The sequence below is a fragment of the Trichoplusia ni genome, chromosome 7 (genome assembly GCF_003590095.1).
Source record: "Trichoplusia ni isolate ovarian cell line Hi5 chromosome 7, tn1, whole genome shotgun sequence".
NCBI classification, from domain to species: Eukaryota; Metazoa; Arthropoda; class Insecta; order Lepidoptera; family Noctuidae; genus Trichoplusia; species Trichoplusia ni.
This window is the reverse complement of record NC_039484.1, coordinates 9,441,428-9,468,077: the sequence shown is the minus strand read 5'-3', so window position 1 is coordinate 9,468,077 and position 26,650 is coordinate 9,441,428. Positions and strand designations below refer to the sequence as shown.

Genomic DNA, 26,650 nt, shown 5'->3' with positions numbered 1-26,650 from the left:
CAAAGGTATGAATATAATTGCGGATCAGCAGAACTAATTGAAGCAGATAATAACAATAAATCTCTTGTACGATTGTTTATATTCCTAGTATCTTAAAAATATCTTTAATTTAAGCCCTGCACATAAAATGGAAATTAAAAATCGGTCAGAAAGGTCTGAAAGTTCCTTACAAATAGGCTACAGAAGAAAAAATAATAATAAATGAATTTAAGGAAGTCGATGGCCAAAAATGTTCACCCTTAGGTATCATATTTATGACCCTGCAAAAATAGTTTATCTGTGAAAATATCAATTGTCTAGCTATCACCGTTCACGAGATTCAGCCTGGAGATTAGCGGAAGGACAGAAAGGCAGAGACTTTTAAACTTCAGGTGTGGAATATTCATTCATTCATATATTTGAAACAAATAACTGAGACGAATCACTTTAAAAACAATCGCTTCTCGCAGTACGCTAAGACTTGGCGTTTGACCTTGAGCAAACCAAGATACCCGTCAAGATGTCAGGGTTGAAAGCTACCTATAAGATGACCTCACTCAATCACCCTACCAAGTGCAAATAATAACGGAGTTCAGAAGGTTTAGTTACAAAAATTATTGAACCTTCCAATAATGTTTACTAGTAAATTAATTTGTGACTGTATACTAAAACACTCCTTATTAAATGAGATTTAGGTTTCTCTTCAGTGAAAGCTTTTTACGATGTTAAGTTCCCACAGATTGTCGTATGATAAGATTTATTTATTTTATTTTTTAGCAGTGTTTCATGAAAGATTATAATTGATATAAGTTTAAAGTACAAATTAGCTAGGCAAAAAATGGTCGCCTACCTCTTTCTTTACCGAAATATATATCGTAAACTAGATTTTTCTTTTCCAAGCTACCTCTTGCGATTTATGAAATACAGAAATTTTCCGTTTTTACTTTTTGGGTAATGATCACAAAAAAATATTAAAAACGCTAAAGGTTATAAAATATTTGGTTGATGGATGGTTACAATAGATTAGTCACCTGTATGATATAAGTTTATTCTTCAATGTATAAATTAACGTAATTATACATAACGAATATATCCATAATTAAATGAATACATATAAATCATAGTATTCATATTAATTTCCAGTTCAGTGTTAATGTATTGAATTGCCATCTTTTACGAGGTTATAGGTCATCTCTTTAAAGTGAGTCGTTGAAACTATTTGAAACGAGTAACAAATCTTAAGGAAAATCTTTACCATCTCATCACGATGACTCGGCAACATCAATAAAATAGTAATTTAAGATCATTTGTTTTAGCGTTACACACTGACAGATTTTTTAATATTATGCAACAATTTTTTCATCACTTTATAGTTCAATATAAAAAAAGCCGTTCAGTACGAATCATTACGCGACCGGGAGGGTTCCGTGAAAAAAGATTGGAGAAAAACGAATTTTGAAATAATATATTGTTACCCGTCAAATTTATGATCGTGCCAATCGTTGCTTAACTTTGTAATTTTTTTAACTGTTTATTATTATAGCAGCAAAATACAAAAATATATCATGTGTGGAAATGTCAACTATTTAACTACAACAGATCATGAGTTACAGCCTTGTAGCAGACGGGCAGTTTTACCCTTCAAGTCATTTTTTTATACACTAATATATTAAAATCTTGTCTCTTGCTACCATTATGACCAGAGACTGAAGAGGCAATTTGCAGATTGTGCCTAAAATGTTGACTATGACAACTAAGCTGGATTCGTTGGCAAGGTTACAGGTTCAAACCAAGGCAAGTATCAATGTGACTTTATGAATGTCGCACACTATCTGTTATTTTAAGATATAAAGGATTAATTTGAAACGTGGTAATGACCCTATCCTATGTAGTGACGCTTACAAATATTTTTTGTTAATGACGTAATTAATAGCATTTTATAATTATCATAACAGAACTCGGAATGTTTTAACACCACTATTCTGCATAAAAATAAACAGTTTTTTAAGAAAATTATCAGCTGATCAAGATTTAAATTAAAAAAAATCGATTTTAAATCGTTGTGTGGGAAATCACATGAAGTATATATACATTAATAAAAAAAATAAGCATGCTATCCCGAACCATACTGTACCATGAAAAACACAATTACTGATATCATACAAACCGATGTACTATACAAACATACAGGTAAGTTAAGAACTGCCTCTTTTGTAGTCGGCTAAGGAGCAGAGACGTCGATTATGGTAATGCACGGGATAGTTCGCTGCAGCAAATACTCGCAGTACTCACACCTCAATTAATGCGGGAATCCTTTAGCAGTGGCTCTTTATAACAAGTTTTGTTTACGCTTACACTTGTAGGGGTATTAAACCTAAACAAAATAGAGACAAGTTTTTTTTTTACTTTTTTTATGAGCCCCGCACTTTATTACTTACATAAATGCAATGATGATGTAATGATCAAAGTTATTTGTGACGTCATACGAAATTTAAATCAATTACTACTACTATCATTTACTAAACAACTGTCAATTAATTCGTTTCGGGTAAATTTCTTTTTAGGTTATTCCAAAGGGTTAAATTCAACGCCTCTAGTTGCGCGGTTGCAAAATGTCCTCCATTTGGAGGCACTTTCACGAAAGAACAATATTTTCAGCAACAATTTCGATGAAACCTCAAATATGTTTTCATCTAATTATACATTAAATCAACGTTAGACATTGTGAGCTAACGAAAAGCTTGTGGTAGAACTCCTTGAACTTCGAGTACCTCCAAAAGGCTTTACAAGTTCTAGTATCAGAAAATTGATCAAAAGAACGGCGTCACACAATAAGTATTCCTATCAACAACAATGTTTTCCATATCTCTATTATTAGATATAAATCGTAAATATTATTGAACACAGCGTATATTGTACGCAGTAAAGAAACTCCCTACTTCTATTCTAAACCATGTAGGTACATAGCTACGTCCTTTATTTTTGTTGACAAACAAACTTGTTTACTTTTGTATTATGTAATAATGAAACATAATCACTATGTTAATGTTATGTTTGATACGTAGAAGGAATACAGGATGAGTATTTATCTCGAAAGTGTTCACGTATTTAATTTGTTTATTTCGTTCAGTCACATTCGGATGCACAAAATGTTTACTGATACTCATCAATGTTTGCTTTCCTCTTTGTTAAAAGTATTCTTAATTATATGTTTAGTTTGCGTGTACTTCTTCTCATGAAGAGAAGAAATCATTAGTAAAGCTTTTGAACCTTCAATTTAAGATTCTTTACTATTTGTTTTTTCATGATTTTAACCTAATTCGGACTTCCTAATAGGGAAATAATGCATTCTTGTGGATATACACCTGTTGGGTGATATATGTAAAATAAAAATAACAATATACAGTTTAAATTTAATTTTTATTTATTTATTGACCATCTCTTAGCTTATGACAGGAAACATTTATAAAATAGCAGCTAGTCACAATAATAAAATTATGATAACATTTACAAAACGTTCTCTTAAATTTACTATTTCACAAAGGAGATACTCGACTCTCCAACATTCACACGGATCATCACATACACAAAGGATATCTCCTTCATCATGTACCCAAGCTATACATACAATATTTTATCTAATATATTTTCTGAATTTCACTCAAAAGAAAATCAACAACTTCTCAATTTTGTTCATTGACATTGCAACTTGATTTTTATCATCACTACATTAGCGCACGGATTTATTTATCTAGGTGATTAGAAAGAATATAAATATACATTTTGGTAGTGTCAGCTTGATCTCTAATTATTTATAACAATAGTGTGGAACATCATATTGCACATAAAATCATTGCCATTCCTGGATATTGCAACAATGCAATTGCACATCACTAGCTATAGCATTGCATGAAAAGAGAAACTACATCATCGCTTAAACCTCCATTCATGTTTATATAACATTTTTCAAACATTTCTTTGCCTCTAACTTTCAAGGAAATTAATTGATTCCGCAGCGTTGTATTCAATTCTACATATGTAAAATTTGTGTCTGGCCGATGACTCAATCATTTCAACTGATTCTCTGACTCACCAATCGTTTGATATTGAAAAACAACTCGGGATTCTATTATTATAATGTGCAGGAGTGCCAACTAGTAAATAAAATACCAAATAAGCTCAAAACTAGTTCAGTTTATTTAGATCTCAAGCTCACACTGAACCAAAAATGATTCAATGGCTTTAGAGTATTATAGATACAAATATTACAATTCTTTCAACATATCATCTCGATTGAGTATGTCTCGCTCTCACACGCAGTGCGCGAGCGGGACGCCACGAGTTTGATTCAATAATCTGATAGTCTGCAACATCCTTATTTTTCTTACATTTTCCGATCAGCACGATTGAATGACTATAGCTAGAGGCTCGGTATTAAATTATTTCCTAAGAATCTCACGTCATGAAGGAGTAGCCACGTCTGAACTAACTCTAGATACAATCACACTGCTAACGTCTGCAGACTGCTGGTGTTTATAACAGAGAGGAATGTTTGAAAGCACATCATTCAAAAATGATCTTTGTCGATTTATTCATATAATCTGATCAATAAAATCCGTTACAAGACAATAGAGTTCATTGGTACTAAACTTCATTTCAATTCATAAACTTTGACTAACATAAATTCTATTTTTGAATTCCGCGCGCTGTCAAACGTGGCTAATTTACAGTACAATGGAAAATCTACTTATCTGTTAATATGTGCGTTTAATTTTTAATTTATAAAGTACATATTTGCTTGCAAATTCAATTTTAACAACTAGTGAACAAAATGGATTAGAACACTAATCATTTGTATGAATTAAATGTTTGTAGACTTATATCATCTCATCAATATCCCCTAATAAGGGCAACAGCTAAGTGTACAAGCGCCTAACTTTATAAATTTTATAATACAATAATGATTATTCAACATTACATACAACATACCAAATGATCAAAAGAAAATCACCTACTTGTCACAAATGGTGATCAAAACTCTAAATGCGATCCTACCGTCGGGTAAACGACATTTAAAATTCGGTTAATCCGTATAAAATGGCCGATATAGAAAAGGAATATTTTTTCAAGCTTTTTACAAGCACAATATCCACACAAGTCGGTTGGGGAAACTAGCACAAATACGACACACAGGCTAGGCTAATATCACAGGAGTGCTGGGAACGGTGCAGAGACCCACACCACGCGCCGCCCGCCCCCCCCCTCCGCCGGCCCGACCCCGCGCGCCGCGCCGCCCCCACCCGCGGCCCTCCGCGCGCTCTCCGCACCTCCCCCTACCTATTTACTATTCAGAGGGGGCGAAACGGGCTACTAGCGATATATTTTGCGACAATTAAGATTTCAAAAGAAAAGGAACTCGCTTGTTCCGCGGATCAATTGCACAATCTCACGATTGAATACTTTCAAACTTATTGCACAACCGTTTGATAAGTAACACTTTTTATTACATACAATCCCCAACTTATAATCGCTGTTTGTAATTAAGCAACGGTTGATTGCAGTCAAACATTTAAATTTAAAAATGTATAAACGCCGATTATAAGCTAGAGACATGAAGACTAAGTTGTAATAAAAAAATAATTAACAATGATACGATAGTTCTCTTAAACCCAGATTCAACCCAATTAAATATCATAAAATGGTAACAAAGCTTAAAATGGTGACATAAGCAATAGGGTAACATTAAAAATGTACAAAACAAAAAACGTTTAAATAAAACTTAAAGCGATAAAGTACAACAAAACTCGTTCAAAGTAACTCTCGGACTTGTTAGTAAAATGTGAGGCGCGATCAAACGTTGGACGTTGGCCGCCAACATTGGACGAACGTCTGGTCACGTCGACACGCACCACATTTGATAAGGAAACTAAAATTCCGTCAGTGTCGTGGATGACACACACACAAGCGTCACAAATTTTCCTTTATCACCTTACAGACTATTAGTAATGTTAGCAATTACGTTCAAATTGGGAAACACTTCATTGAAACTTGTTTTCGAACTTGCTAACAGCAAAAACCTTATTACACGAATAACAGGCGCGTATGTGTGCATCAAGAACAACCGTTTGCATTCTATTCAGTAACATCTAACCGATCTCACAAAAGGCAGCACAAAATAATACTATTCAAATAAAACTAAATAAGCGTGGAAGTTCTGTTACCGCTCGTCTACGCAACCGTTCCCAGTCGTTTTGCACTATCGCTTAATCACTATTTACTTTACAGTACAATAATATAATAATTATCGCTTAAAACTACGCTTTCATTATGAACCGTTGAACTTGCACTACAAGTGAGCAGCGCGTCGCGCGTCGCCTCACCGTAGCGACAACGCACACTCAGAATCTTCTGTTCGATAAAAATTAATCGTTGAACACTAATTGGACCGCGCCCGTCGGCAGCGCCTGAGCAACTTTCACTAAATAATAAAAACACGCTAACAAAGTAAGTACTTCTCTTAAACAACAAAGAATTGGCTAAACGTCGACAGTCCATTTCGGGTAACGTAACTATAAACACGAATCATTTAGTCCAGTGATTCTCGAGCCACCGCTTCGGAGCGCCGGCGGGCCAGCGTGCCCGACGTCGGGCGTATCCTCGCGACAGTCAGTGACTCGCATCAGGAGCACACGGACACTCGGGGTGTCCGCATCACAGAGAGGTGAGGTGCGCTGGGCGGCGCGGTCATGAGTCCAGCACTGTGAGGAGCCCGGGCGGCAGCAGGGGCACGTCCTGGCGAGGCATCTGCCGCGCCAGCTGAGCGCAGCCAAGGTTGGCGTCACCCAGCTCGGGGATGGCGTCCAGCAGCGCCAGGCACTCGTCCTCGACGGCCCGCCGCGCCTTCTTGCCGACCCACGAGTCATCGCACTCCTCTCGCGCCCGGCGTCTCCTCGCCTCCTTCTCGCGACGCGCCTCCTCGCTCAGTCTGCAGTATGTGTTGTTGATGCATACTGAGCGCCTCAAGTCCCGCGCGGGGTCCTCGATGTTCTCCAACTTTTGCGAGCAGATCTCAATGACCCGCTTGCGTTCCTCGTTAGCGCGGAGGCGCGCCGAGATCATGGAAAGCTTGGGCCTGGCGGCGGGCTCGGTGCGTGACGGCCCGAACATGTCGTCCTCGAAGGCGTCGGCGATCTCCGCGCCGCGTGAGCTCTCGCGCTCCTCTTGCGGCGTCATTCTGTAACAAATACGTGGATACATTAGCACAATTAGAGATTGGAACGCTATTGTAATGGGAACAAATTTAGAACGAAACCGGAACGTTACACATCATTTTGTAAAATTATGATAAAATCAAGTAACCCAATTTTTATGAAGCTATACTGTGGCACTCAATTAATCACAAAGACATTATTAATATTAATACTGCGACGGAATGTGAACGAGTCAAGGAGAAGCCCTAATTATTTCATAATAACAAGTACTAGGTCAATCGGAGAACAATGCATCGAAGTCCGAACGGGCCAATCAGGTTCACAACTCGTTATAATCCGCTCTCCATTCGCAATCACATCAAACTCACAACAGATATTAGCGAACAGGTTTTAAACATATAAAGCACCTTGAAATGCACTTTTCGACAACACCTACCTAAATGATAAATCAGGAGAAATGATGAAGAACCCTGACATCAACATTATCAGCAGTTCACAAAGCCCTGAACACTGTAAAAATGGTTCCTTCAATGTCACAAAGTTCAAAACACTGGCACAATACAGGCGCGCAATTCGTCACTTTGTCCTCGACGACTATAAAAAAGCAAAAAGACACAAGTGAACCAAAAATAAATCACGCAGAGAGCGGCGTGCGCGCAGCTCGACGACCACTCGGCGAATGACAACATACCTCACTGTAGATAAGACATTGAAAAAGCCAATTGCGTCATGTACGGCTACGTACGTATGGAGAGGAAACGGATGACGTATACCGAAGCCGTCATTTTAGACGCTATTGCCGGCTAGTCATGACTCGTCGGATTAATATGCTTACGAGACAAAAGATGCTAAGATCTCGCACCTAAATAATGAAAAATATGTTACGCAAAATGTAATCGGTTCCATAACACGAGGAAAATACATTTTCCTGCTCGATAAAAACGCCCTTGTATCTTGACAAAATTAATAGGATGCGAATGCTAATGTAATTGAAAAACCCATATAGATTGTAACAATGGAATAACCAGAAAATGGTAATATTTTGTTAAACAAAGAAGAGTTACCAAGATACTCCCATGAATACAATAGTTTGCGACTTACATTGAGTATTAAATAAAAACAGATGGGCATCAGCCTGAAGAGACGTCAATAGCAACAAAAGCCACATCGCTTGAGGAACATACCAGTTACCAAAAAAGCGGCTTCGAAAAAATCAATAACAACCAATCGGAAGGATGTAAAGTTAGAATGCAACAAACTGTGAAAAGTAACAAATTCATAAAAAACTGGACTATTCCTAGCGAGAAACACGTTCGTTCACAATCTTATTATCGAAAAGACGTTACATGCTACGTGTTTTTGCACCAAAATTGCCCTTCGCCTAGCTTTGAATCCAAAGCTCTTGTTTTAAGATCTGATTCATAATAATATTATATGTATCTCATATGCCATGCTGAGTATAAAGCCTGTCTGTATAGTCTTAGCTCGGTTGCTTTCAGATATAAATTCAAGGCTATAGACAAAAGATTTGTGACATCTAAATGCAAATGACTGGTCTGAAATAATATTAAGACAGGATCCCGATAATTTTCATCTCATGAAATACTAAATAAATATTTCGAATGCGAATAGGTCAAAACTTTAATTTTTACAAAACTGCATTACCACACTGCCGATGGCCGGACGGTGAGGGTAATGAAATATTAATTTCAGTTTTAAATGTGACGTAACGTTAATTTGAAATAGCTAATATCGATGTTGCTAACTGTTATTACAGATATCGCCAACACAATTACTTTACTTAATATGATGTAATGAAAACTGCAATAAGCGCTTTCACAGCAGTAGCGTCATATAATCAGTTCAATAACTATTAAATCTATATACACTGGAAATTTATTTAGGAATCCTTGTTTTCGGACTCTTTGATTTCAGTGTTCCATATAATTCGGAACAAGTATTTCATAAAACCATAGCATATAGTATAGTACTTGTCTAAATGTAAAAGTCGGTCATTGCCAAGCACGTGATTAAATTGTATTTTTTTCCGACGAAGTCTCAAGTTTATTTGAAAATGCTGTTGAAAGCTTAAACGATACTAAAGGGCCGTGGCTCAAGAAATAATGAAATCGCTCAATGGACACAAAGAAAGTCGGAGTTGCTCCGCCAATTTAACGCTGTTTAATCAATTTCCTATTAAAAATGATGAGTGCAGACTAAAGCATGGAACTATAAGCCATGGTTTTATTTTTCGGCGTGGCGAATGCGCGGCGACAGTGCACCGGGTGTTGCCGACCCCACCAGTTACGATCTAATAAATCTCGCCCGACTCGACCGACGCTACTGCCTACCTGCACTTTCTTTTCTCTGTCCCACACGAGCCGGGGGCAAGAATCCACTGATATGTGAATGCCAACATAATATAGGGGACTTTTTGTACCATTTGACATCGTAGATGATCATGATCTTCTGACGCTAGTTCGTTCTAACAAAAAATAATGTAAATTGTCTACACGGTTTTTGAAATTTATGTAGGACGGTTTTAACAAAACAATGAGGCATTTAAATAAGGTATTCGTTATCAATTCTCCTCGCTTTCCTCGTATAAGTCATGTCATGACAAAGTAGCATGAACGTATGGTTAACTTTTTAATACGAAAACTTATTTCTTTCCTAAATTAACGACGTTTTGTGCTTGTATGATGCTTTATGTTGATATCGTGTTCTCATTTTAATTTTCCTGTTTGCGCACATGATGATTACATAAACGACAGCATTTTAGGCTACAATTACGTCTGCTGGATACTGATATAAAGGAAACAGCAATATGTATTGTTACACGCTCCTTTTTTGTGGTAGTTCTCAATATTTTGTACATAAACAGGGTGTTGGTTAGGAGTTTACGGCCGGCTCGAAACGAATCCGTAACAATACTTGAAGTAATAAATGTTCGATGGTACTTGTATTTTGCTAAGTCACTGTATATGATCACGTAGGCGATTTGAGAGAACACCTTTTAAGGAGTACGTATAAAACCATGAATGATAAGGTGTAGGAGGAAATATTATAACCAATAAAATACAAAAGACAGAAAATCTTCGAGATGTTCTTTAATTTTCCACATCAACACTTTCACATCAATTTCTATGCCCTTAATTTCTTTCTTTATAACCGTATCTATGTGAACAAATGAAGTAATTTCTTTGGAAACAATAAAATTGGCTAGACATACCCATACAAAGGCTGAAGCTTCGAAATATAGTTAGGACCTTAAATCAAAATCTTTTTTTGACTTGGTTTAGTTGCATGTCAGTATTTAAGCGGGGTAACCGCCAAGTGACCTCCGCAACCCAATTACTGCAGAGGAAACTCATATATTATGGATATAACCTACGATAAAACCGGTTCTTGGATTTTTAGGCTTCTATAATGTCTGTCATACATTCTTACGACATACGGGACTAGTAACAGTACAATGCATTAGTACAGTAAAGTTCTAGGAGGCCGTGTGTCGTCATGATGCCATTATAATGCAAGTTATACTCGACTAAAAATTATATGAGAAATAAATAACTTGTGTATGAAGTCTACGTACGAACAAATTCGTGCGTCCCCGTGAGTTGCGTCATAGATTATGCCGTGGATATTACATAAATAGCTTTTGTTCATAAATACAATAACTCCATGTGTATTTCACGTTGAACTAATAGAATGTAATACTTCATCTAAATTAACTCCACAATGTAACGTCTGCTGTTAATCCTTTGTTTATGTGAGTTTTATTAGGTTTTCATTATTGATCCTCAGTTCATTTACAATAGCGTACAAATCTTCTTCTTTGTCGCCTTTTCTACCTTTATTTTGTTCAGGAATTTTATTATCTTTAATTACTTCATGAATATTTCCATCATCATGTTACTGGCCACAATTGCCAGTGCAGTGTACTATAAAGAATTCTTCAAAGGAACTTGGAGCGTCATGAATCATATTTTTTAAACAAATAACCGCGCAAAGGCGACACTGCTTATGTAATGATCTCACAATGGGCAGTACCTTTCTAGGTCAGAAGTTACGAATAATTAATTCAGTTTCTACTGTAAGTAGGTACCCATTGTAGAACAATTTTGTTATGAGTTTTTTTGTTTGCATCTATTAATATTGCATAAAAATAATTGGTCGATATTTTAATATTTTTCTTTGTTTCAAAAAGGCAAGTGTAGCGTGTTTCATTTATTTTGACCTTGTTAATTTTTACATAAAGTACAGTAGGAAGTTGTTGCACTTTAACAACAATCCTATTAATCTGAAGCTAAGCCACATTAGAAGCAGTATGACCGCATTAGTTCAACGGAGTACGATTTTAAATAAAATAAAAATCGTTCCAGAAACAGTTGAATTTAATTATTTTAAATTGTACTGTATTCTTTATTAAGCAAGGTACAAATTTGCAAGAAGCTAAACAAGAAAAGCGGATACTAGATCCTAGCGCTCAGAGGTAATTAAAATCTCCAATGGCAGTTATAAGAAAACCTTTTACGGAATCTAATATAAGGATTATTTAACTTGAAACAGTAATGCGTCACAGCTGACAACTGTGAAGTCATACTATATGGAAGTGTTGCAGAAATTTCCTAACACGAATGCACATCGACAACTACATAACAATGATACTTGAATATAAACATTGGAGCATGTTCGCTGATATGAAAGAATATCGCCTTCGAAGTACTGGAGACGGTCATGGAACCCGTAAAACCCTACCACCAACTAATTCACCACATATAGTGGTAAACTAATCAAAATCACCATGTAATATAGTATGCGTGTTTATATCGAGCGCCATATAACGTTGATAGCCCACAGCAGACAATGGACGCGGCTCACAGCGTATAAATCACGGATAATGGCTACGTAGTTGACGCGCTTTTTAAACTTATTGACTCCGTTATAGATACGTACTTTAGTTTAAAATTTATACTTTGGACTTCGGAAAATGTTTTTGGGAACATTTTTAGTACTTTCTCCGAACTATTTTTTATATTTCCGTATTAATTCATGCCATTTTTTATTCTTAGTCTTAGAATCAATTTTTCCGCTTTGAATAAAAGGTGATCAACTTAAATTTTATTTTTAAGTCTCAAATCTATGTGACCATACACTGCTAAATTACATGTAAAATACCTATATCCGAAACTTTATTAAGCTCTATTTTTCCACTTTACCAACAAAAGCGGGAGGTCTTGGCATGTTTCCCACGACAGTAAAGTTTATAATATTGAGTAGGGGCGACACAAATAATGCTCTCTCCCTCTCTAGCGCAACACCTGCAAATGATCGTGATTTCCATGAGAAATTGTCTTATATAAAGGAAAATCTAAATTCTCGGATGTAAATCAAATTTTCAATGTAAGCCTAATGATTTAATGATTGCTTTTTACGAATGTTTCATCTTTGTTCTAAAATGTGTCATCTTTAAATTGTAAGATCGTTTCTTCTGGGCGGTTATTTGGTGTAAGTGTTCCAGAAAAATGAGCTTCAAATATTTTATTACCAACGAAAGCTGGAACTTTTTGTGTTATTTTGAAACATGTGGATCAGAGATAATGGATGCTGGTGAACGCTTTTAAATTACCGTCGGAAGGTTTGTTACCGAAGTTGGTCAGGTTGGTAGGGATTGCATAAAATGTTTTACTTTCCGGGGAATAAAGAAGCGGTAAAATCAATGTTATCTCAGAGTGAGGATGTTTATACAAAGGAATTATTATGCAATATATGACAATTTGTAATGGTATTTATTAATTGTAGTAAAAGGAAGGCCCATTGTTGATTAAGGAAGTTGGAACATTAAAAGTCTATGTTGGATTAAAAATAAATAAATATTAATTCTGATTTTTTTAGAATACACGTAGGTTAAAGAAATAAAATATGGACACGGATGATGATACAATATTGATTTCCAATCGTTTTTTTTTTTTATAGAAATGAAGTAACGGAAATTTCATTCAATTTGTAGCCAAAAATTTCTAGGGTAGCTAAGATATTTTTTATTAATACTATATCAGTAATGCACCAATATCAGAACAGCGATATCAAACGATAAGAAGTTTAAGTATATCGAAGTTAATACCGAATCAAAATTTCACAAATAATATCGTGTCACGAACCCCTATTCTGAAAATCTCGCTAGTCGAATTCGAATACCGTTTGTCACGCTTCCACAGAGTGACAGAGACAGCGATAGCCGATCGTCGAACAAAAGGACTCCCCCAGATAAAGTAAATTGAAAATAATTACACCATTTTAATAACTACTTATTACAAACTCGATCTAGAGATCACGTATTTACAATAGTTCCTACCCTAATTAGTTGAGTCAATTTAACACTGGCTCGTCGTAAATGTTTTGTCGATAACGCTTATTAAATAGATAAGTATTAATATTTATTCACACTAAAGTGGCCGGCACGCATACTACATGTTGAACATCGCCACATAACTGTTATTGGATAATGTAAAATGTTTATAAATAATCCTTTGTGTAGCTATTTGTTCAATGAAACCGATCTTTTAGATTTAATCATTGTAAGAAATTATTACTTCGCTGTTACGTAGATACTTCAGCTTCCAGCCTTTGAGTTTATTTTTTACTCTTTGTGAAATCGTTATCACGTCATAATTATTCAGTATGTAAACACACATACCTACGTACTTTAGTAATAAACAAAGTAACTTTCAAACAGCAACAAATTGTGCTGAAGAAAGTAGCGGTGTTACGACAGGTAGATTTAAGCGAGCAATTAAATTATTACGTGCTAACAAAAATATTTGTACACACAAACATAACATTACGTAAGAAATAGCCAATTAATATATCGACTCCTTTGTTTCAAGCAGAGAAAGTTATAACAACAAAAAATAACAACAAAGATAACAATTTTCTAAAAAGTTTAATAATTTAATAAAATATTAATTACCTTATTAATCCAAAAATCAACAGTCCAAAAAAGTGTGCAACACTTTAATAATTGTCAAAAATATTAATAACAACGGTGCGACACGAAACAATTCAAAAATCGAACGGTTAAATTAAACATAATGCCAACGAGGTGTATCACATAAAACGATCAACTTAGCACTTGTCCAAACAGGCAAGCGACGAGCGGCGAGCGGCGAGCGCTACTACATAACTAAACCAGAAGCGAGACACGAACGTGTGCGAGCCACGGCTCCGCGCGCCGAACTGCGTCTGTTCTTTCTCCCGTACATAAGTTGTGGTGATTTACAGAGGGCGCGCAGGCGGGCGAGCGCGGCCCATGGATGCTCCCCTAGCGAAGGATACCTCATTATCCTCACTGTAATCCGTGTGCCTTTTTGATAATTTTTATTTATAGGGTGTCACTGGTGGTGACCCCTTTTTTGAATATCTTGTTGCCATTGCGGGTTTAGCACGTAAACTCAGTTTAATCTAAACCCGTTCTAATTTGATATAGGTCAATTTGGACAACGTTATTTTTGAAAAATGAATATACATATTCAGCTTCACTTTCATCTCCAAAGGTCATTACTAATACTGAACAAGTTAGAACAAAATCCAATCCATTTGTTTAACGCACGATCACAAAAAAATATTGCTCAATTGATATTCAAGGCTACAAACTACTACGATTGTACATTTTGTACTGTGTCTTGCTAATGTGGTGTAGACAATTAAGTTTGAAATCATTTGGAACGCTGCAGTAAAATATGTTGATAATACAGTAATTAGCGGTTAACTATTTGGGTCTAGGCGATCTCATTGGAGATAACGCATGTAAATGCCAAGTTTAGAGGAACCCAGAAGATTGTAGATATTAATTCGAAACTAACCAACAGTAGCTTAGTATAAGATGTAATAAACAGACTAGCGGGGAAAGTATTTAAGAAGTATTTTTATTTTCTTTACATTTCAGTGTCCCAGTGTAGCGGAAAACGAAATGAAGCCGTTTAATGTGCTTCGTCTATTATTACTTCTAGTGTTTTCCCGGAAAATACAGGAAATATGTTTTCCTAAATTGCTTAATGTTGTTTAAAGGAAGTTTCTGCCTTCTAGTTCTTTTCATTTTTCTGATCTACGCATAATCTCTAAACGGGTCAGTTTAACTTTTTGTTTACACGAGTATTCATCAACACGGCTAGGGATTGCAATAATAACATCAGCCAACTAAATGCATAAAAGAATCGCGCTCAAGCAGTACGACCTTCTGTTGATGTGTAATCACGCACAATATTATAAACATTGGCAGACGGTTCTCCTTACAAGCATATGCATTATTCGCATTACATTTGAGATTTTATTCCTTATAAGTGTGCGTTCTTACACTTTTATGATCCTAGTTTTAATATTTATATAGACGTTTGAGAATCTTTGCGTGTCCATATCGAACAAGAACTAACCTAAAACTAAAATTATTTCTTAAACTTAATATGAATGAAATCTGGGACTTCTCGAATGATCCTCAACATAAAAACAATACAATTTGCATTTCTAGTAGCTTGAAATACAACATTCAAAATCAGATATATATATCTTTGGGCAGTTAATTTAATTCCTTCGAACCTTACTAGAATTAGACGTCTATTCCTAAGCATCTTTCTTTAACTGCATAGAATACATTAACATTTATTAGGCGAATGCATTGATCACCATCATTCAAGCGCAAAAAGCGAAGCCTGTTATCAATTTCAGTCGTTAAAAAATTACTACCTGAGGTTGGGTTGCCCTTGGCCCCAGTCGCAACACAAATGTTTTGTCATAGTTTACCGACTTACCGACCATTAGTCAAAAATATTAACAATTTCTTTGTCTATAAACGAGTAAATGAATTTAAATGAGTTTATGGCTAAGTATTTTGATAATGAGCATTTAATCCTTTTAGTAGAACCTATTATAAGATCTTTAGAGTCTTTTTGGGTGGCTATGGAAAGTGGATACTGACAATAAGTACTTGTAAATGGTGTACCATAATTTAAAAAGTTTTTATTCAAATGTAGTTTGACATACATATTTATAGAGCCTGGCTGTCAAGACGATGCGCTTTAACCTTAGGTGAATTTAAATATCGATCCACGTTGACTAGAAAATAAGCAGCCGATATTTTTCTATCCTCTTTTTCATTTGTATTTTTCTCAGAATAGAGTGAAATAGAAATAGTATGGAATTTATTATATTTGTGTTTAGTTTTAATAGGCAACGAAACAAGCACGATTAAAATGATAAGATAGCTGATGCCGCTATGGCCGTGTGCGCATAGCGAATGGAGACGGTATTTGTAGAAGGCACGCCGCATGTCTCTTTCATCTTCAAGTATTCTTTTTATCGGGTTCCTTATTTATACACTCAAGGTAGTCTAAAAAGATCATTAGCTGTAATAATTACGTACATTTACCTAACAAGCTAAGAGCAAGAATTTAAAGAAAACGAACTAGAAATACTAGATGTCGGGGCACCGACATTATAAGACTTGCTACATTACAATAATACGTTTCTATCGAATAATTGAATACATTTAAATTTGAATGAGAGCCAAGCAGTGACACAAGCAGATGTCAGATCGACCCTCAAACTGCCATATTCAATCAACCACGAAGGTGCAGCCCAACGCTCCGAGCTGTATAAAAATAATTGTCCTAACGCTGATTTATCGTTATCATCCGATGTTTTATCTATTTGCGAACTTGGTCAGATATCTTTCAAAACGTGTATGTAGTTAACCAATAATATTAGGGTCGGAAACGTTCCGCCGAGCTCGAGTATGCGGAAGTCGGGAGCGGGCCGGAACGCACCGCGGCGTAGGTAACCGCCGAATTGGTGTAACCCGAATATAGGAGGATGGCAGGTCGAGGTTCAATAATTGCGGACCGTCAAGACTTTCACCTTCGGCGCGCGGCGGCCGCGCTCCAAGGCCACCGAGGCACCGTTCACCGTAACTTCCGCCCGCAGCCGCGGCACGGACCGCGACACCGGCCGCCGCGCCGCCCGCGTCGCGATCGCGACGTCTCGCGCTTTTGCAATCAGAATTTCGGAAAGCGGTACCGGTGCAACGGCCTCAACTTGACTCAGCCAGAATAACGGTTGGACGAAGTCACTCGCATTACGTAACGCCCTCAAGGAAATGACAATCGACAACTTTTTGCAAAGTAGAACGATTGATAGTGTCAAAAACCTCGGTGCGATAACATTATTTAGAACACGCGACAGCAGCTCCGACGCGGTGGTATCATGTGCATTAATATCATAATTACCTTAAGACGACACGACCGCAGACGATTGCCACAGAGGGATATTCTCAGAGCAGCAAGTTATAAAGGCGCATTTATAATAACACAAAAACAGTTTATCGAAGCGTGGCGTTACACCTTTTGTTATTTCATTAGCGGGCGTGAGCTACTCGGAGCGGGTTTACATGCGAGCGGCGACTCGCGCGCGGCCGGCGACCGGCGCGCGGCCCGACGCACCCGACCCATATTTACAGTGTACGTACGCTGAGTGTACCATCTCATTCCGCTCGTTAAATCGATGCTTTTAATAGAGATGATGGCTCAAGACTCCATTATATTTAAATAAACGGGAACGTAGGCACGTGCAAAATGTTAACCTGACATTTGAAAATCGCAGTCTCACAATATTGATATCGTTCCGTTGATACAATCCTGAACATGGCTATTTTTACCCGGCCGGTAAAGCGGAATGCCATAGGTCGCGGTCATTTAAATACATATAAGTACATTTTAATGGCCTGATTACGACGGTTTAACGCTAGCAAGTTCTGAGAAATTGTATTTTTTTAAAATAGGTGATAATTTGATACTAAAGGTATGACATCAACCGAGGGTAAACCTAACGTTACAGTAGCGTCGCCGAAAACCTCCGTAAACACAAAGACAACGACCGATAAATATTGGAGGTCACGAAACAGCGCGGTGGACACGATACCCTTACATTCTTCTTATCAGCAATCTATTGTAGTGATGTCAGAGATAAAATTGTGCGCGAATAAAGCTATTACATATTAATATTGATAAAACAACGCACGTTTATTGGACAACGATAGAAGTTACCGAATATAGGCTATACTGTACACGATACAATCGAAAAAAACACGTGTCGAGGTAATATTCAGACACGATACAAATGTTGCTTAATGATATGCCAAGTGTTGATAACTCAAGTATTAACAGAAAGAAATCAAAATCAAGCTCACTTCCTTTGGCAATAACGAATTGGCAACAAAACAAAAAACGACAGGAAATGAACAGAATTACCTTTGTAGTAGCAAACCTGAAGAAAAACACTTTAATATTGGAGCACGTGACTGTCACGCAAAATATTTGTTGGCGATGACGTCACAGTGCGTCTATTGAACTATTACGCCGGTACTTGGAATGGAACTTGTTCCACGACATTTAGTTGAAGCTGGAATAACCAAAACCGGCGTAAGTAAACTAAAATGACCAACTGCAAATGAGGATTTTTCTGCTGGGATTTTATCTCAATATGGGTCTTTCCAAGGATGATGTCAGAGCCCTTTTCAAGATCTTTAAAATAAAGGAACCTGAGCCTGTGCAAGCCTGTCTGAACTGATGACGATTTGAATATAATTCTCTAACTAGTCCATTACATATTCTTAGAGTATAGCTGTGTACGGCAGGGTGGCTTGTTTGGAAATTTCCACAAGACAAACAATACGTATGATCTCGATGTTTTTCAACATCGGCCGTTGCGTCGAGATGGCGTGACGCGAACAAAGTTATCGGGTCATAAAATAATGTGTCAATATGGCGGACAGGTGGGAAATTTTGGATCTGTGAGGAATGGGGGACTATAACCACCTTTGAACTGTTGTATTTCTAGCTTAGCATGGAGACGGAAGGTAAGAGCACCGGGTTTAGTGGCGCAAATTGGGGAAGTCCTATGTCCAGCAATGGATCGCGATAGGCTATGATGATTACTTTACTGACTCACGGAAGTGCAATGGTTTACTTTAGAATATGGTGACGGTGTTACACTCTCACCTAATCAACACTTCTGTGAACAATTGTAATAGGTAGTCTATGAGATTATCACCAACTCTTAAATTAATACAGTTGGAATTCTTCAAGCGGTAAGGAATACTACTCGGCGTAGAGTAGTCTTCTACAATTGTACTATCTCGATGGCGCAAATATAACTGTCCTACACAAACAGGTGACAGTAGGAACTGTTTTTATGTTATCTCGAACCGTGGATATAAAATTTCCCCATAACATCATAGTAAGCGCGCTAATTAGTGTCGGCAAAGTGGACAATCTTGCTAAATTTCCACAGAGCAAACAATTCATTATCAAACTGATAAAAGCGATAAATGATACAGTTAACGTGTTTTCTATTTATGAAAGCACTAGCTGATGTAAGAATGTGAAAAAATATATGATACATAGATTAGGAATTATAAATAGAGTACATGCTCATATTTTGGAAAATTTCGTGATTAAGAAAACAATGACGTAATTTAAAATTAAATTTTATCATTCGGGTAAAATAAGGACTAAACTAACAAAATGATATGAAACCTTTTCGTCTGGAAAAACTCAAGATAGGAAGGATCGTACGCGACCTTTTTAAAATCATTAAAAAGCATAAATATAATCTAAGTATTGATGTTTATATCCATCATAAATCAATTCAATAAATAAAGATAACACGCGGAAACAAATATTATTAGTGCCATTTAATTTATTGATATTTCATGTAACGGCAGTTCATAACATTTGGTCACAAACGCAATATTCCAGTTAAAACTTACGTAACTAATATCTAATCGCCTTTATCTTTAGCGATAGTCGTGATGAATAATAACACTAAGTACACACTGAACTAGGTGTATTAACTTGAAATGAATAAACCAAACGGCAGCGATTAATGCGCAATTATTGCTGTCCAAATAATCTGTAACGGCGTAACCCATAACGTCACACTAATTAGAAATTTGCTAGCGACCACTGTAAAATTTTCGCTGACTGCTTTTGCAAGATACGTTATAGCACTACCGTTATCGATTTATAAATACCGTAATATAGCCCTCAATTAAGTTGACTAATTGTTACCAAGCTATTATTCCGATACAGGATAACGGATCTATCAAGTATTCGGAACTTTCACCAATATTTCACGAAATATAAGAACGTAAGAATTACACGCCATTTAAAAGTTTGTAGTAACATATTTATTGAATCGAATAAAACATTTTGCATTTTAACTTCCTTCGAATTACTCGCATGTTAATTTAGAGAAATAATCGTTTTATTTTTTAAAAGGGCTATTACAAAGAGGTGTGTTCGACGTCCAACACAGTTGAGTCCCGTACAGTAAAATGTAGTTTACAATACTCCTTGGTAGGAGGTTCGCGACTCAAGCCACTAGTTATTTAATACGTTACAACAATCGCACGCGAATCATTGCGATCTCTATCGCATAACTTTCTGTTTCAACAGTATATTGAAATGCAAACTAAAGAATACTGACACCTAATTACTACAGCCGAGACCGCATTTTGAAATGCTTGACTTCAACTGACCCATAGTGCACGGGGCTTTGTAATTTTTCTTAGAAAGTACATATTTCTTTGATAAAGTTACACTTTCACTCTTTTCGCTTCTTGTACAATATGAAACAAATGATGTTCGGATGTTTTTACGCGCAAATACTGATTGTCAGTCAATCAACCTCGTGACCCACTAATTTTAATAATTGATACACAATTTTGGGCCGTGTGGGTAGACAGAATTCTTTAATGTGACCTTGTTTAAGATTGTGTTTATCTACGTTCGGATAAATTACTTCAATGTATTCAAAGTCAATTTGTTACTGATTTTAGTCAATTCAGAGGAAATACATAATGGTTTACGTACTTATAGCTACAACGGTTTTCGTTACCAAAAATTGTACATTTGTATCTATTTCTATCTAATATATCACAATCGTCGAAAGTAAATATTAATGATAAAACGTATTTTGACAGTGTATTTTATAGTTACATTTATTCATATCGATTTTTACTATTATTTGTTTTACAATTCCTATAATTTAATTATCTAACATGACCCCACAAAAACTGCATACAGCATAAACCACCCACTAATTACTACAACTAATGAAATGATTGCGAGAATGCATTGTATTGGTTAACATTCTCACTAATAGTGTGGTGATTACGCTCGATTCCCGATGTCGAACAAAAAGACCCACAACTCTGTACGATAACGCCCGAAGTGCTCACGAAAATAGTCGAGCGGCGGAGTCGACCGGCGTTCGTGGCACCGATACGCGAGGCTGAATGACGTCGACGCCCGAGTCCTTGATTATTAAAAAAGCAAGTGACAGTTCACAGTTGTGTTACACGGTTATCGAAGTGATCAGCTTTATTTAGGTCATTAACTCCTTTTGTTTATTATTATTTCTTACGTTTTGTAAGATGCAGTCATAATTTGTTTGGCACGAACGGATCACTTCCCTTTGTTATACACGTGCGATTATAACGTTACATGCATTTCAATGTGAACACAGAAATAATTAAAAGTAATTTTTGCTTCATTTTCTTCTTTATCAGGTGTAACAACAATAAATCAATCATTAGACCAACGGTATGCTATTACAAATTACAATAATTCAAACATTGTCCTAAAATCGTTCTACAAATCTGCACTACTTTTGATTAATATGTTAAACACGATTGTCCGCGAATCTATAGACAATTCTGATAAATTATTGAACAAAAGTTAACAAACCATATTATTATTCATAGATGGGAAATATTAATGTATAAGTGGGTCCATAATTTATGTAACGACTACGGCTCTGTCCTGCATCAATGGCCAGCCATTCTCGTTTCATAATGTTATCGTTATTGCTGAATAGTGGTATTAATATCTCTTTTATAAGTATCATTACTGTACTACTTCACGGTAGGTGTCACATTCAAATTACGAAAGCCTCCAAATTTAAAAAGAAAAGAAATCTTTTTTATTTTCCTAAATTAGAAATGAAAAAAGAAATTTTATTCAACTTTTTATAAATAGGTTTAATTTTATTTTATTCCTAACGTTTATGTGCAGAAGACTAACTGGCTATGGTAGCAATAGTGGCCATTCATGCAATTTCAAAGGTAACAGGAATTGGTACCGCTGGGCGGTCTCAAATGTCCGTTAAAATGGTTTTCGATTACGAATGGAATCACGTTGCTGTGGTACATCTCTAACAAATATTTGAACCGTAATAATACATGAAAAGATAAAAAAACCGGGTTTAAGCAAGAAGAATGTAATGTTTCTTGAAAAAAAAAGAACTGAAAAAATCTAAAACTCAAAATAAATTTGGACGTCAAGAATAGGATAGTCGTAAGTAGTAAAGGGGTAAGTACGCTTTTAAAGCTTTTATTTTTGTGACCCAGTAAAATAAATATCCTTCCGGACTCTTTGAGAATGCATGGATTGTTACTACTTCTAACCGACCGACGGAGGTTTTCTGAAGGCTGATCATATTCTGAACCCAAATATATCATCACTGTGATGAGCCGACCACAACATATATACTCGTAGACTCTTTTGCAGACCAAATGGATGCAGTTAGCGCAGGCTTTCACTACGTCACTGGACCAAGAAACCAGCAATCATTGACCTGAGAAATGACTGACGATTAACCATTTTTTTGAGTTGATTGAGCATTCGAAGAACCAGCTCAAAATAACGAGGACCCTTCCACGGTGACTCTAGCTTAGGAAATTGGTGTAGGGTGTTTTTAGTGGGAGGAAGACCAACCGCCATGACTTAGGTTGAAGTCAATAGCGTTTCAAGAGACAGATCTGTTACCGGTCACATTTAGGGGTCTATTACGGTAAACTAGAGACCTACCACCAGCTCTATAAGTATTTTTGTTCAACAGCATCACCAAAATTTCTGATTTCCAGATGTTACATCGTCAGGTAACTGTATACGTAGGTTAGGTAGTAACAAGAAACTAAATAAAAATCAGTTCCTTTACTATTATATCATTAAAGTTGCCCCGTATAGCTCTTATCTTATCGAGTTTTTCTTTACTCTGACCTCGCTCGCATAGAAAATGGACGCAATAATTTGTTTATAACTTTGTTGTAATTTATTATCAGGTACGTATTTTTTGTTCACCATTTGCAATATTTTAGCAACAGTTATTACGAATATTGATTGTTTATTAAGATTAAAATCTATATCTTCCCTAGAAAGTATGACAGCTATTTTTGTCTGAAAAGTTCGGTAACAATATTATTTACAAAAATGCTTTCGGCATATTGTAGTTAGGTACATCTTATTTTCAGTACACTACTTTAAAGTAACGGGGAATCGTGATGGTGTGTATAAATACTTGTGCTTGTTATGCATGTGTGTGTGAGAGCTAATGACACTTTCCATGTCGAGTAAACAGGACAGTATTATAGCAACAGCTAACAAGTGCATGTAATAATAACCTATACGCATTTCACACTACAACTAGGTTAGATCACGTACAGTACACCACGTATGTCTTGAACATGAGTTATGAAAAACGACTCTACGCCGTTGGAATAAAGGTGACGATAATATCACAGACAATGCTGCTGTGTGGTCGACTGAATGTCAAGACAAATAAGCTGTCGGATAAGTTATTAGGAATGTTATTACTGTAATAAGATCAGAGATTAAGTACTTCTGTCGCGGTATTTGTTAATAGAGAATGCCTTTTCAGTAAAACCCTTTTTATGCACTTTTACGAAACTTTTAGATATTTAAAAATTATAAAACGGATTAGTAAAGTTTTTATTTACAATGTGAACTTAGACGAAACTAAAAATAGTCATACTATTGTACTAGGTAACTACAGTCTTAAATTGGAGGAAGATAAACATAATTTAAAAAATCTTTCAGTCTCACATTCTAACTATTTAAAGAAAATAACTTACCAATACAAGAAAATGTATTGAATCAAGTACTTGATTACTTAAGTGCAATAAACTCTTCGTAGGCTATGTCTCGTCTCACAAATAATGTATTCAACCCGCGTCCCAAACAACAATGCATCATTTTTTATAGTCCACTAATAAATTAACACTAAAACGGTAATCAGTAAATTATTGATTTTACGTTTTTGAAATACATCGGTCGTTCACATTTTGACAGCCATATCTAAATGGGCATAGACAAATAGTAATGAGGTGATAAACACGGAGGTTTTACGGACTGTTTTCATTATCTATGGAGGTTGAAAGACTCGAATGTGTAATGAAATAAAACAAGTTGCCTTTTGGTGTGGAACTTCCACTAATTAATTGCAAACAATCTGAACATCGCAGCTACATTCCACGTTTGTTTAATAAGTAATTGTTAGTCGTATGTTCAGCACATATAAGTAGATCTACATGAATCTAAATAAAGTAGAGCTGCCTTCTTCTATTGCTTTTTCTATGGAACGGTCTCTCTCTCGTAGGCGTGATCACGCTGTCACTACTACATACGCAATTATGTTTTACACGTAACGCCCACATGCAAAGTGTGCACACGATACGGTAAGCTCACCCATACTCACAACAAACACACACATACGTGACTCTAATTCACCGATAGATACGGATGTATTATGCGACGCTCATTGGACTACCGAATCTAGTAACATGTGAAACATTGCGCTTTTAAACTGTGACGACACATCGCTGTGCAGAACAAAAGAAGCAATGTAATATGTTGCATACTGCTGACGTAACGTTTCAAAGTAATTTCAAAGTGCATTTTAATTGTGTTATTTTTAAATATTTTTGAAGAAGGATTTTATTGGTTTTCTTTAGTAAAACAGAGATTGGTTATCTCCATGTTATGGACTTATAGTTATGAAGTAGCGTTCAAAGAAATCATAAAAAGTTCTTTGTTTTAGTTAGTGTACATTGAAATATTATAATCTGTTTTTTAAGCTTTACCAGTGGGCCAAGCCTATTTGTAAAAATAGATTACATGAAGACAAGAAGCATTTTGGGCTCTGTTTTTTTTTTCTGAGTATCCTATAGCTTCAAAGAAAGGCGACAGCCTTTTATTGGGATACAATAACACGTTTAAATACGTAATATTGTAACAGAGCTAATCTCTATTCAATAGATTTGTGATAACCCACCGTAGTACAGAACCGCAAAATAATAGGAAGCAGGTAGTGAGAGTGACTCTACATAACACTATCAGCCACAGGGTCATTCAACTTAAACACGAGAAAATCACAGATTTGCTCATAGATAAAAATAATTGTTCGTGACGTAAAAACCTTACCTACTGATTGATATATAGCTCAGCCATGAAAACATTATTATAAGTGATATTTTTAGATATCAATGTCACTTTGAACACACTTTGAGTGATATTTGCCAAGTGTCAGTGACTCGATTGCGTATTATTCATAATACTACGTAAATAAACATAAGTCTGCCCTATTCCTTGCTCAAAATAAATGACATTGGTATTTTTTAATTTTACTTAATGACTATCCAATTGTCCAAGTGGCCAGTCTTTATGCGTCAGCGAATCATATCCAAGAAATCTTAATGAGTAACATTGTTTGAAAAAGAACTCAAGCTCTCCATTCAAATTTTTGGAACTCGTTATTATTATTATTTTGGATTTATTATTAAATCTACATTCCGTCGATATTTTGTATGAATTTCGAATGATCTTGTTACCATTTAGCATTTTATGGGTACCTACATAAACTCTGTTATCTGCAAACCGCATTTTTATCTATGCGGTATAAATAGGTGTGTAACATAGAAAAACAAACTTATTTACTGATAATTAATTATATGGAACAATAGATACAGGACTCTACATTTTTAAGGAGACTGAAAAAATGCATATAGCTCTACAACATGTCTCTTTGGTAGACAAGTAAAATAAATTATTAAAACAAACGCAGCCAGTACTCAGACAGTATTCAGTTACCTAAACGAACCTCACTTGATTACCAATGTATTTGATTCTCATTTTAATAAGGCGCGCTACGTGTATTGAATTATACGCTTCATATGAATTTGTTTACAAAAACAAGTCGCGGTAACAAACTCGTCCCATCCCAAAGGTAATTTCGCGTTTTTGGATAATAACACGGACGTACGGAAAGTCAATTAGACATACAATATTAGTATTATGTATGGCAGTGTGGTCCCGCGAGCCATCCCTAACACGACCATAACTATTAGTCAAGTTGTAACGGTTGCTATGCACACTTTCTTACTCCGCACTCTACAATATCAACAAAATAAAGTTCACAATATTTTACGGTCAGTTTATATTTTAAATTAGAGTATAAAATCCATTACATACCATTTTTATGGTTTCCAATAATCAACAAATATCGTTCAATACGTAACAGAGAGCCTACGGAATCTACATTTAAATTTA

At 35.9% G+C, this 26,650-nt stretch overlaps 1 protein-coding gene across 3 annotated transcripts in view; it reads right to left on the bottom strand.

The window, feature by feature from the left end:
* Window positions 1-3,380: 3,380 nt before the first annotated feature.
* Window positions 3,381-26,650, bottom strand: part of LOC113496264 — a 50,351-nt gene continuing 27,081 nt past the window's right edge. Inside the window, exons 1-2 of one of the 3 annotated variants that reach the window (XM_026875444.1) lie at window positions 14,164-14,567; window positions 3,381-7,213 (exon numbers count right to left, since the gene is read on the bottom strand). In XM_026875444.1, coding sequence (XP_026731245.1) covers window positions 6,724-7,212 — 489 coding nt within the window. In that variant the 5' untranslated portion in view covers window position 7,213; window positions 14,164-14,567 and the 3' untranslated portion in view covers window positions 3,381-6,723. Of the gene's footprint in view, window positions 7,214-7,626; window positions 8,782-14,163; window positions 14,568-26,650 lie in introns of those variants that run through there. The other 2 variants (XM_026875443.1, XM_026875445.1) reach the window with 2 other exon arrangements.